Raw genomic sequence first — 14,392 nt, forward strand, 5'->3', positions numbered from 1 at the left:
GTTGCTCTACCTAGAAGGTTACCTGGAGAAGGATCACAACCTACGCACATTATGAGAGTGGTGAAAAACATTTTTGTGCTTTTTACATAAAAAGTAGCCAGCTGCATCTCTATGCGATGTACGACAATAATGGTTTGGAAGAGTATCCCATAATCATTGTATTTATATTTAAAAATTGTAGAAAACATATATACACAAATGTAAAAAAGTAAGAAAACGCCGTACTTCATTATAAAACACCCATATGTAATTCCGTATGTGTACACACAAGTGAATCAGGCCTGTTGTAAGCGTGTGGTTGCTAACTCGCCCTCGTGAGAATTCATACCTCATGTTTCTTATGCTGAGAACGCTGAAGCAAGGCGTCTGAGCAGACAGACCTAGACTGAAGCAAAGAAGACGTAGCAACAGTGAGACCTGCCACACCAAATGACGTACAGTCGACAGTTATTACTATTACGTGTAGCATAAAAGGCAAGGAACCGTCCCTCTCAACCACACAAGAAAGGAGAAGGGAAGGCTTTGGATATTCTGTGATGCTCTCTAAGAAATTATATATATTTTTTTTTAATTATTAAAACTTTTACATTTTCTTGTAGCCAATTACTTCATTATAAAACACCCATATATAATTCCTTATGTGTACACACATGTGAATCAGGCCTGTTGTAAGCGTGTGGTTGCTAACTCGCCCTCGTGAGAATTCATACCTCACGTTTCTTATGCTGGGAACTCAGCGTTCCCAGCATAAGAAACAAGGCGTCTGAGCAGACAGACCCAGACAAGCAAAGAAGACGTAGCAACAGTGAGACCTGCCACACCAAATGACGTACAGTGGACAGTTATTATTATTACGTGTACCATAAAAGGCAAGGAACCGTCCCTCTCAACCACACAAGAAAGGAGAAGGGAAAGCTTTGGATATTCTGTGATGCTCTCGGAAAACTGTCACGCGTTATTGTCCGACTGTCGACGCCACATGAGAAGTTAGAGAACAGAGATCCTAGTCTATGAAACACTGACGCGTTGCTTGAAGAGAGAGATAATTCGGCGTCAGTCATGTGGTTGTCGAAACTTTGAACTTTGTCAGTCTTTTTTTTTTTTGGTCATCAGTCTACTGACTGGTTTGATGCGGCCCGCCACGAATTCCTTTCCTGTGCTAACCTCTTCATCTCAGAGTAGCACTTGCAACCTACGTCCTCAATTATTTGCTTGACGTATTCCAATCTCTGTCTTCCTCTGCAGTTTCTGCCCTCTACAGCTCCCTCTAGTACCATGGAATTCATTCCCTCATGTCTTAGCAGATGTCCTATCATCCTGTCCCTTCTCCTTATCAGTGTTTTCCACATATTCCTTTCCTCTCCGATTCTGCGTAGAACCTCCTCATTCCTTACCTTATCAGTCCACCTAATTTTCAACATTCGTCTATAGCACCACATCTCAAATGCTTCGATTCTCTTCTGTTCCGGTTTTCCCACAGTCCATGTTTCACTACCATGCAATGCTGTACTCCAGACGTACATCCTCAGAAATTTTCTTCCTCAAATTAAGGTCGGTATTTGATATTAGTAGACTTCTCTTGGCCAGAAATGCCTTTTTTGCCATAGCGAGTCTCCTTTTGATGTCCTCCTAGCTCCGTCCGTCATTGTTTATTTTACTGTCTAGGTAGAAGAATTCCTTAACTTCATTGACTTCGTGACCATCAATCCTGATGTTAAGTTTCAGTCTACAGCCAGCGATGTAGAACTGGTTTCACCATAACTCTCATTGGACTTGAATCTTAGTGCAGTCCTTGTGCACCATCTATGTACATCTTTATAGTTACTGTCGGACAGAAAAGTCACTACTATTGAAGTTCAGTGTTGATTTCTTGGGATTTCTTTTCTACGAAAGTTCCGTTAGTAGCTGAACACTACATAGCTGTTCCTACCACAGAAGACAAAGCCGCCAGACCTTCCGGCGTTAACCTAACGAGAGATAGGCGTTGACCGCCCGCAACTCCTAAGGGCGACTGACAGACCGCTCAATCGCTACTCGCTTTCCAACTCCGTCAGTTGCTGATAATGCTTTCTCACATGATTACGCGGCATCTACGAGTCCTTTACGATGGTCTTCCCATTTTATACGCCACCAAGTCTGGTAGCACTACTAAACAGAAATCACACCGGTGCACTCTACCTGTCACAGAGAATTGCAAATCAAGTCATTTATTTGCCTGTCAATGGTGTGTATACAGACGAACTTACATTGGCATCTGATGAGGTCTTCTAGATACTTCACTTTTTTTGTCAGGTAGTGTACATGCACAAGCAGCAGGTGAGAAAATTAAACTTTTTCACGATGAATCATGTAGTGATAATGAAGAATAGCTTCCGTCATATTCGTAAAACTTACACGGCAGTGAGTGTCCCATCAAGTAACAGGAACAAGATTGTTTTGTCATCTGGCATCAAACCCGTAATCACTGGATTATTTATTAAAACTCACTGGGCTTTCTTGTTTAAACGATTCTTTTTTCAGTAAATTTTTCATTGACACACATTACTAATTCTGATCGGAATTATTACAAATGTGACTTGGCAGGCATCCATGCTGGTGAGTGGATTGGACCCGCCACCGCTACGTGGATCATCAATCAGATACTGACCACCAATGACTCGGCCGTAAGGGACACCGTGAGGCAGTTTAACTTTTACGTCTTCCCTAACCTCAACCCTGATGGATACGTATACACTTGGACCACGGTGAGTATCACGCTAAACTTTATCAAATTTATCGGGTTAATAGTCTGTATGCTATTCAGTTTTGTTGAATTAATCGAATATATAGGGTATGTAAGTCCAGTTCGGAATGACAATAAGAATTTAGTTAATGTGATGCTACAGATTGCTGGCCGGAGTGACCGAGCGGTTCTAGACGCTACAGTCTGGAACCGCGCGACCGCTACGGTCGCAGGTTCGAATCCTGCCTCGGGAATGGATGTGTGTGATGTCCTTAGGTTAGTTAGGTTTAAGTAGTTCTAAGTTCTAGGGGACTGATGATCTCAGAAGTTAAGTCCCATAGTGCTCAGAGCCATTTGATTTGTTACAGATTACGACATTAACTCTAGAATATAATGTCGTTGTTTTTCTTTCTGGTCCAATTAACTCCAGATAGAACTCGGAATATTTGTTTATTTAGAGTATTGCTTCCTAAACTTATTTCTTTGACCACACTGTGTTGTATGAATGGAAACCTAAAAAAATTGAAATAGCTGTCACTCAGTGAAATATATTTTCAGAAACATATTCCAAAATTCCGGCCAGAGGTTTTCATGACAGTGCACTAAAACTTGTTTCGCCGTTTCAAGAAGCATCCGGAGCGCCAATGAAGATAAACGTAGGCTACTGACACCTTGTCTTGGGTGTATCTGTGTACGTGACGAATAACTCTAAACTGTCACCTCGCATATTTCGTAATGCATATGAGCAACTGAAGAGTGTTTTCAGTAGATAGATGTATGCACAGCGGCCCATAATGTTAACCAATACATTGATTCCTAGAATGATGGAAAATATGTTTTACATGTTGTTATGACCAGTTCTGAAACAGAACAATGTATATTTATGCTATGAAATAATTTTAATTACAGTGTATGCTGGTGCGTTGTAGTGACAGTAATACATTCACTCTATAATCGTTGCTGTCCCCTCCCCCTCCCACATCAACAAACGCAAGTAGTACAATATCTCTAGCCAAAGTGATGTCTGACGTTACACATGAAAGTGCCTGTTTCTTCAGACTGTCCTTGAGAGTGAGCACAGAGATTTTCAGTTTATGTCCGAGTAGGATAGAAAATTATACAGGTAACCTTGCATGTAGTGGACGTAGCTAGAAAAAGGCGTTGCATAATTGATGCTGTGAGGATAGGCCACGAGTCATGCCTGAATCACTCAGTCAGTAAGACCATTGGCAGGGAAGTGCGAAGTTTCGGGTTCGAAACGCAGTCCCGCATAAAGTTTTGATCTATCAGGAAGTTTAGAAAGTAGCCTCTGCCTTGGAGTTTCTCAGTAGCTTCTAGACTACGGGAGCTGATGTAAAGTACAAATGCTACCCAGCTGTCGTGCTCAGAACTGACATCTGTCCGCAGGATCGCAACTGGCGCGGGACTCGCACCCCATACACGCCGTGCTACGGGGCTGACCCGAATCGTAACTGGGACTTCCACTGGGGAGGTAAGTTTTGAATCTACAGCAAGTACTGGTCCCCCTTTCACAATACTCGTATGTTCATTGGTATCTAGTGAACGTAATTATCTCTGTGTCTTTGTACACAGTGGTGCAGGAATTAAATAACCTTCCTAACGTTGATAGTATTTACGATTCTCCAATACTGGAAACTAAAATGAGTATTACACATAATTAAGGATAAATTATACGTGTATGTAGGTGACTTTCGTCTTTTTTCTATTCAACCAAACACATCAATCTTTAACTCGGGCACTAATTATCAGTTGCCAGATCACGAAAACATGTTCCAGGATTTAGATACGAGTGTCCATTGGCATTATCCTTTAACTTTATTCTAGGCTAATTGCCATAGGACACGTAGTGAAAAGTGCGGTAAGAGGTTCAACCAACGTCGATATGAGAGCTGAGGGGATAACTGAAATGGGTGTTGGTTGTAATAGGTCCGCAACGACGAAGAGACTTGTACAGAACAGACCAATGCGGCGAGACCCCAGTCATTGAACATACGAGAACAACAGCAAATCATTGACAGCTAGAGAACTCCATCCCTTTCATCTTTACACACTGTAATTCTCTTTGAGTTTAAATATGCATGTCATTGGTATTTTCTAGCTATATCTAGGGTAAAGGTGTTAATTCTGTAGTTTGCTACAACGAAGAAACGCTCTCATAAATCTAGAAGCAACTGCATAGATACACGAATAAATGGCCTCAGTAATCATGTGTTCACAAGCATATGTGTTTCCTCACCAACAGAAGAAGGTGCCAGCTCCACGGTGTGTTCATCGGACTTCGCCGGTCCAGAACCCTTCTCCGAGGTTGAAACGAGGACCTTCTCAGAGTTTTTGGCGAGTCTGGGCGACGACTTCCAGGTCTACCTAGACTTCCACAGTTACGGACAGATGCTCATGTTCCCTTATGGCTTATACAGCGTGACAGCACCGAACTACGACGACCTGGTGAGTCTTGTGTGACAGCATTATTGAATCAGGACCGGCGTATTTATTTTGTTCTGTTTGTTAGCGTCACTCGATCTGACTTTGTAACACTATTGCAGTCACTAGCAGATAATTAACCATTTACGTAGCAGACTTTAGCTGCAGAATATTAAGTCCAAACTGAAACATTAGCGACATTCGTTTGAAGACATTAAATAATTGTGTACTTACTTCTTGGTCAATATAAACCCCAGTATAAAGTTGCAAAGTAAAGTCCCGGACTTCGTTATCTGAATTATGAATTAAACTGGTCTTGCGGTGGACACAATATAGGTAAAACAAAATAATTAATGTAGAAGTTAAAAGCTGGCAGCATATGTCTACTACATGACTACGTGACAGCGCACATACGTCATTTCTTGTAGGGAAAACCTGTGCAAAGAATGTGTTTGTACCAGTCCAGAAAACTACATACGTCAAAGACTGAAAAAGTAAACACACATCTGACTACGATGGCAATATTTCCACTGGTTTATCTATAAGGCCAGTTGACCGAGTTAAAGGGCCTCACTGATTTCCACATACATAAAAGCTTCACGTTGTCACAGCTCGTTAAACTTCCTTTACGAAGTTTCGAGTTACAAATTGATAAGCATAGCTCTGTACTGCGGGAGGCTGTAACAGACAGGGTATTGCATAATAAATTACTTTTAGAATACATGGGATGTCGCATTGAGATGATATTTGGTAAAGGATACTGGACAGATTGAAATGTGAATACGGGAAAATCACTCGTGAAGCCAGAATTAATTTACAAATATATATTGATTTAATCAAGAATTACTTGAGCAGGCACTGACGGTGCTCTTGCCAACCAGTTGAATAACTAGGTTTTCATACAGACTTATATATTCTCCTTTAAAAAGCGGAGTTTTTATTATAGAGCGTTAATATGGATGATTCGCTCAACGTGCTCCAGCAATGACTCATATAAATAGAAAAAGCTAAGTAACAAAAATAGAATGTAACCTAAACTTCGATATTTGTTTAAGACTTCAAAGTTTTATGTTTTCATACTTCGTTTGACTGCGTACAATTTACCTTAAGCGGTTACAATATAAAAAAGTCATCGTAAAGAAAGAAAAAATTTCGTTCTTCTCTCATGTTTCTTAGATGCGTTAGAAACGACGTCACTATTATCCAAAACCTCACTCAATTGTATTAAAATGATGCCACCAAGGTAGTTAACACTTTTCTTTCACGAAAAGACAACAAATGAAACACGCATTGAATGACTCGCTTGACATTTTGTACAGAAATGCAATTTGTTTTCCTGTTGTTACTTATACAGTAACAACTGAGAGGAAACTATTATTAACAGGATTCGGATTATCAGTTTCCTGCGACTGCCTGAAACTTTTAATTTTCCATATATTTAGTGTCGGCAATATTTCAGTGTCTCCCCAATACACACAAAAGCGGAAAACAATTTGTATATCTCTAACTGATCAAGATTGCACGCTCTTGGAAAACTCTTTAAATTTTCTGTACGTCAAGAACATTTTGAACTATCATTTTGTTATGTGCTACGGCATTCTTTCAACATTGCAATTTCGTATTAAGTTTTTCGATTACTAATATTCTGCATCTGTGTATCAGTTTTGATACATAGGGCAATTATGATAAACGGGAACAAACAGCAGGAAAAGATCGCTAAGTGGATACGTCGCAAGAGAGACGCTATGGACATATGAAAATGTGTGGGAATGTGTTCCAAAGGCGGTACACCCACCTGAAGCTGGAGATAAAATATCTTTGCTGGTATCAGAGACTGAAAACATACATGAGAGCACAGCAGGTAACTGTGAATAGTCTCTCTGTACTAGCATTTTGGTGATATTGTTGCAGCAGACCATCAACACCAGTTCAGCCTCAATGTGTGGTCGAGGTACAGTAAATGTTGTCGATTTACATCCGCACAGAAATTCAGAAGTGAGCTGGAGCATGTAGCACCCACCTCACTCTTCGTACCATATAAGGCACCAGAAAAGGAGAGAGGATCACAAGCAGGAAGAGCAGATGTGTTTCGCCTGTCAGACGTGATGAACGGATGACTAGTCCCATGAGACAGTTGCGAATAGTCCCCACCCGCTTGTTGAGAGTGTCTCAGTGTTGGTGATTCGCTGCTACCATTCCACTGAAACACTAGTACAGAGGAGACATTCGCACATATCTGGTGTGTTTACATGTGGGCTTTCAAAGGTATTACATACCTTTTATCTCTAATTTGAAGTACATGAACCTCCCGTACAACGCAATCCTGGCCATATGACTATATGACCACTTTTATTCCTTATCATCTTAGGGATAGTTTGTTGCAGTTTGCCCACATTTATCAAAATCACCCTGTACATCAAAACGGATGCACTGGTTCTCTTTATCTTCTCAGGAGCCATTTCCTGTGTTTATGCAGTTTAGCAAAATTATCAAGTACAAATACTTAAACTTCAGTAAATAAATTAGGGCAGTGAATGGAATTATTGAAATACAAAGTACAGAAAAATCGTTAAAACTATGATCAACTGAAAAATTTTACGAACATAGTCCTAATGCAATATTTAACTACATTCCTTGTTTGTACTATGATAATAATCGTATATCATTGTTGGCCCAGAGACCCCGTCTCAATCTAAATCTACATGATTACTCTGTAATTCATGCCTGGAAATGGGTTCATCGATCCATCTTCAAGCTATTTCTCTACTGTTCCACTCTCGAAAAGCGCATGGGAGAAGAAATAAAAACTTTGAGGTTTACCGATGACATTGTAATTCTGTCAGAGACAGCAAAGGACTTGGAAGAGGAGTTGAACGGAATGGACAGGGTCTTGAAAGGAGGATATAAGATGAACATCAACAAAAGCAAAACGAGGGTAATGGAATGTAGTCGAATTAAGTCGGGTGATGCTGAGGGAATTAGATTAGGAAATGATACACTTAAAGTAGTAAATGAGTTTTGCTATTTGGGGAGCAAAATAACTGATGATGGTCATGGAGTGTAGCTATGTATGGAAGTGAAACGTGGACGATAAATAGTTTGGACAAGAAGAGAATAGAAGCTTTTGAAATGTGGTGCTACAGAAGAATGCTGAAGATTAGATGGGTAGACCACATAACTAATGAGGAAGTACTGAATAGGATTGGGGAGAAGTTTATGGCACAACTTGACTATAAGAAGGGATCGGTTGGTAGGACATATTCTGAGGCATCAAGGGATCACCAGTTTAGTATTGGAGGGCAGCGTGGAGGGTAAAAATCGTAGAGGGAGACCAAGAGATGAATACACTAAACAGATGAAGGAGCTTGCACAGGATAGAGTAGCATGGAGAGCTACATCAAACCAGTCTCAAGACTGAAGACCACAACAACAACAAATCTTTCCGATCGAGCTCTCATTTCTCTTGTTATATTTGATGATCATTCATCCCTAAGTAGTTGGACAACAGTGAAATATTTTCACTTTTGGAGAAAAAGGGTGGTGATTGAAATGCCAAGTGAAGGTTCCACCGGAACGATAAACGCCTTTGTCTTAATGACTGCCGCCACAATTCGCTCATCATGTCCGTGACACTCTTTTCCATATTTCGTAATAATAAAAAACGAGCCGTTCTACTTTCAACTTTTTGATGTCCTCCATCAATCCTAGCTGATGCAGTTTTAAATTATTGTTAATTGTAATTGTAAGTATTTAGCTAGATTCACAGCATTTAGATTCGTGTCATTTATCATGAAACCGAAATTTAGCAGATTTCCGTTAGTACTCAAGTGGATGATTCCAGGCTTTTCATTACTTAAAACCAATTGCCAATTTTTGTACCATAGATATATCTTGCCTAAATCGTTCTGCAGCTGGCTTTGAAAATCTGAGGACTTCGGAAGACGATAAATGGCAGCGTCATCAGCAAACAAGTACTCTTCAGATTGTCTCCTAAGTCGTTTACGTAGACCAGGAATAGCAGAGAGCCTATAACATTTCCTTGGGGAACACCAGGTAGTATTTCTGTTTTACTCGGTGACTTTACATTACTCAGTACGAACTGTGACCTTTCTCATAGGAAATCATGAATCCAGTGGCACAAATGAGACGATATTCCGTAGGCATGTAATTTGATTAGAAGGCCATTGTCAGGAACGGCGTCAAAGTCTTCTAATAATCCAAAACCGTGGAATCAGTTTAATATCCCTTTTGACAGCACTCATTACTCCTTGAGAATAAGGAGCTAACTGTGTTTCACGAGTAGAGAGGATATAAAATGTAGACTGGCAATGGCAAGGAAAGCGTTTCTAAAGAAGGGAAATTTGTTAACATCGAGTATAGATTTAAGTGTCAGGAAGTCGTTTCTGAAAGTATTTGTATGGAGTGTGGCCATGTACGGAAGTGAAGCGTGGATGATAAATAGTTTGGACAAGAAGAGAATAGAAGCTTTCCAAATGTGGTGCTACAGAAGAATGCTGAAGATTAGATGGGTAGATCACATAACTAATGAGGAGGTACTGAATAGAATTAGGGAGAAGAGATATTTGTGGCACACCTTGACAAGAAGAAGGGATCGGTTGGTAGGACATGTTATGAGGCATCAAGATATCACCAATTTAGTACTTCAGGGCAGCGTGGAGGGTAAAAATCATAGAGGGAGAGCAAGAGATAAATACACTAAGCAGATTCAGAAGGATGTAGGTTGCAGAAGGTACTGGGAGATGAAGAAGCTTGCACAGGATAGAGTAGCATGGACAGCTGCATCAAACCAGTCTCTGGACGGAAGACTACAACAACAACAACAATAACACAAAAAACAATGGTACAGATATATCTGTGTTGATAGAGCCTCTCTTTTCCTTTCGCTGTTCTATATTTATTTCCTGTTCACGCATTCTGGCTGAATAGTTCTTTATTTCGTTCTTTTCCTAGTGATATGTGTACCCTGTAGTTGATAAAAGTGCGTTCATACCGGAGATTGCTCACAAATGCTAGTAGTGAGCCGTGCGGCTCGCTTAGATCTCTCTATTGTCGGTTGTGACCTCTTGCTGCTATCTTTGTCCGAGCACGCCTCTGTGGTGCGACAGCGCGCCTCGCAGTTGGGAAGTTGGCTCCAAGTAGCACGGGGTCCCAGCCGCGCCGGGTAGCCAAGCGGTTTGAGGCGCCTTGCCACGGTTGGCACGGCTAACCCCGTCGGAGGGTCGAATCCTCCTTCGGGCTTGGTTGTATGTGTTGTCCTTAGCGTAAGTTAGATTAAGTAATGTGTAAGGCTAGGAACCGATGACCTCAGCAGTTTGATCCCATAGGAACTTTCCACCAAAAACAGCACGGTCAAAGGAAGGACCGCGGCGTGCAGGAAGTGACCACGTAGCGCTGAGCCTGTTGCGGGGCAGGAGGGCCTCTTGGACGGCCAGCGGAGTTGTATGCAAGGAACGCGACGCACCAGTCACTGACTGTGAGCAGCGTCGGCTGTTTGTGCCTGCCGGGCTACGTCTCGGGAAGCGATCTTAAAAAAATAATTTAAAAAATCAGTTTGAGACACATTTTTACGTTGTGGGATGTTGGTGCCTTGTTGTGGAGGTGCTGTCTGAGACGCCTCAGTGAATCAAAAGTTTGACCGTTTATGTTAAACTGGTCGCAGTTATCGTGTATTGGACCGCAATACGTTCTACGGGAGTAGGTCAAAGGCTGAGCGCACTCTAAATACGAGGGGCGTTCAGAAAGTAAGCTCCGATCGGTCGCGAAATGGAAACGACTATGAAAATCCGATAAAGCTTTGCACAGATGTGTTGGGTAGTGTCTCTAGTATAACCCCAGTTAGCATCACGTCGCTCTTCTCATTTCTGAGCTCGCAGTGAGTGCGTAAAGATGTCTAGAAAATAGTGTCTGCCGCCAAGTACGAGGGCCTGGCGAGAAATTTCGCCTGAAGCTATGCAGCTAACATTACATAACTGTCGTGCTGTTTCTTCTTCAAGACAATTCTCAGCCGCATTCTGCAGGGGCAATGAAGATGCTCCTGCATCGTTTTCAAATGGAAATGTTAGATTACCCACAATACAGTCCGCAATTGTCTCCCCCTGAGTTTCATCTCTGGTCACATGAACCGCTGTCTTTGAAGACAACATTTTGACACAGACAACGAGGTGTAGGCCAGCGTGGAGAATTGGCGGAAAGCACTGGCGGCTGCCTTCTATGATGAGGCTATTGAAAAGTTGGTACAACGCTATGACAAACGTCTAAGTCAGAACGGCGACTACGTAGAGAAGTAGCTGAAAGGTGTAGCTAATTGTTACAAGTAAAACATTTCTGATGTTCACTGTGGTTTCAATTTGGCAATCAATCGGAGCTTACTTTCTGAACAGGCCTCGTAGTACTACTCCCTAGTGAATTCATGAGTTTAATTTACTATTCTGCTTGTTTAATTGGTGTTGCAGTACAGGCTGTAACGGTCTCCTTATTATGTGTTTATTTTCAAGAATCTTAGAATTTAGGCATCTTTCCTTGTTAAAAGTATAAGCAACTTTAAGTATGTTGGTTAAGCTCTCTGGCTGCTTGTCATTTGTGCGTTCATGGTTGTCCGTAAACTACAATCTGAGTTTGAGCAAAGTGTTAAGTTGGACTTCTAGGGGTCTGCTGTTTAGCCTTACGCAACGGTTATTAGTTGGAGGCTGCATTATTCGAATTGTTTCTCAGTAGTAACAGTCGTATGAAATTCGCCCAAGCTGTCATTATAATTTTAGAGCTGATTGGCGAAATATTTACTCTAGTTATTTAAGTCCGTCATTGTCTGATTGTAATGAAACGACCTCTTGAATTCTTTTATTAATACTTACGAGAATTTTGTTGTAGCTACTGTCAAATCTTAAAATCCCTCTTGTAGTACTAGGCGTACGGTTTCCTGGTCAATTAAGTCATTTACTTAAACACTATATTATTGTTGTACCTTTTGATATTTACATCGTCGATATAAACTCATGGATTACACAATACTATAGAGTTATCAAAAAGCCCCACCCTGTGTCCACATATTTGTAATGATCACATTGTATTATGCGATCTTGGCAAAGGACAGATCTGAGGTAGTATGACTATTCTTCATTATTTATTCCAGAGTGTCTGTGTGTACACCACCGTTTTCGTAACATAACCACGTCTAATCCGTTTATCATAAAATACCTCATTGAGAATATAATGGGCTGGTGCTCCATTCTGCTGCAACGATGCACGACCACGCGGTTCCCGATCCTGCAGGTGTGGAATAAACCAATTATCGAACATGGTGACATACTCAATTTGATTCACAGCTCCGGAAAAGAATTGCGTACCTATAAAGTGGATTGTAGACATTGCATCCCAGATCATGACATGTAATGGATTGTTTTCACGTTCTTTACAAAATGTGAGTTTTCTTTATTCCAGAAATAAATGTTTCTAACTTTTGCACTGTGATATATTGCACACTTGTCCGGAAAAACCCTTTCCTCCACAAAGGAAGAGTTGTAAAAAAAGCAGCACTAGCCCAAAAACCTGATGACCTTTGGCATGTCATTATCACTCAATTCGGTAACAAACTAATATTTAAATGCTTCTCTCTATATGCTTCTGTAATGCCGAGTCAATCTTATAGAATTATGGAACATGTTTTATGTTCAGCTCCAGAATTATGACGTTTTTGGAGTACGAAGATCTCCATAGTTATAATAAACATTGATTCCGCAAACAGGGACCTTGCGAAACTCATCTCGTAGTGTTCCTCCATGAGCTGCATAATACTGTAGACAATGGCGCTCAGGTTGATGCCGTGCTCTTTGACTTCAGGAAGGCCTTTGATAACGTCCCGCACTGTCGTTTAGTGAAAAATATACGAGATTATCGAATATTGGACCAGGTTTGCGACTGGACTCAAGACTTCCTTACAGAAGGAACACAACACATCACTTTTAAAGGAACAGAATCGACAAACTTACAGGCAAAATCTGGAGCACCCCAAGGATGTGTGATAGGATCGTTATTGTTTACAATGTATATAAATGATGTAGTAGCGTCGGATGTTCTTTAGGGCTGTTCGCAGATGATGCTGTTGTCTATAACAAAGTAGCAATGCCAGAGATGGTATTGATTTGCAGAATGATCTGCAGGGGATCGATCAATCGTGCAGGTTCTGGCTGTTGATCCTGAACGTAAATAAATGTAACGTATTACGCATACAAAGGAAAAGAAAGCCACTACTGTACATAAAAACGATTAATAAGAAATTTATGGTAACAGTATCTATCGAAAAATATGTAGGAGTAACTATCCAAAGCGTTAGGTGGAACGACCATATAAATAAAGTAGATGTCAGATTAAGATTCATAGGAAATATCTTAAGGAAATGTAACTCAGCCATCAAGGAAATGGCTTACAAGGAGTTTTCTGCACCGATCATTAGTACCGTTCATCAGGATGTGATCCTTACCAGGTATGACCGGCAGAAGAGAGAGAGATAGAGAGAGAGAGAGAGAGAGAGAGAGAGCAAAGTGAAGATACAACGAAGAGCGGCTCAACAATCACCTTTGCCGGATGTGACAAGAGAAGCGTTGTGCATAACGGAAAGATTTATTATTGAAATTTCGAGAGAACATTTTTCCAGGATGAGTCGGACAACATATTCCTGCCTGCTATTATAATAAAATTTGAAAAATTAAAACCAATACATAGGCCTACCGACAATCATTATTTCTACTCCCATTCGCGAGTGTAATAGGATAGGAGGCGGGGAATCAGTTAGTGGTACCAGAAGTACCCTCCGCCACACACCACGAGACGTAGATGTAGATCTAGTATGGAACTTCCAATTCCTGTGACCGCTTACGAATGGACATTTTTGGCGAATGTCCGACACACGCTGTAGACCCTACACATGTTTCCAGTGTTGTTGGTCATCGTCCTGAACAGAACTTACCTTTTACGCAGCCAGCTGCAAAGAGATTTTCCTCACACTGTAAAATTTTTGGTTTTGCTGGGGAAGCTTTCTGAAACCTGAGAGTGAAACAATACTGAACATCTCTTATTGATTTGCCTGCACAGCGTCATTCGTGAGCCAACGTCCTCGTTGCCATCCATTCCTCTACGGCAGACTGTTCCAGCTCGTCGGCTCCGTTGTGAGCCGCGGAGTGCTCCATGCTCCAGGGAGCCCTGTCGCTCGCT

At 41.2% G+C, this 14,392-nt stretch overlaps 1 protein-coding gene across 1 annotated transcript in view; it reads left to right on the forward strand.

The window, feature by feature from the left end:
- LOC126251773 (zinc carboxypeptidase-like) overlaps window positions 1-14,392 on the forward strand; it is a 173,587-nt gene that overhangs the window by 110,293 nt on the left and 48,902 nt on the right. The window contains exons 6-8 of the mRNA XM_049952396.1: window positions 2,584-2,744; window positions 4,130-4,214; window positions 4,986-5,188. Coding sequence (XP_049808353.1) covers window positions 2,584-2,744; window positions 4,130-4,214; window positions 4,986-5,188 — 449 coding nt within the window. The remainder of the gene's footprint in view (window positions 1-2,583; window positions 2,745-4,129; window positions 4,215-4,985; window positions 5,189-14,392) is intronic.

Source organism: Schistocerca nitens, chromosome 4 (genome assembly GCF_023898315.1).
Source record: "Schistocerca nitens isolate TAMUIC-IGC-003100 chromosome 4, iqSchNite1.1, whole genome shotgun sequence".
In the NCBI taxonomy this organism is placed as follows: Eukaryota; Metazoa; Arthropoda; class Insecta; order Orthoptera; family Acrididae; genus Schistocerca; species Schistocerca nitens.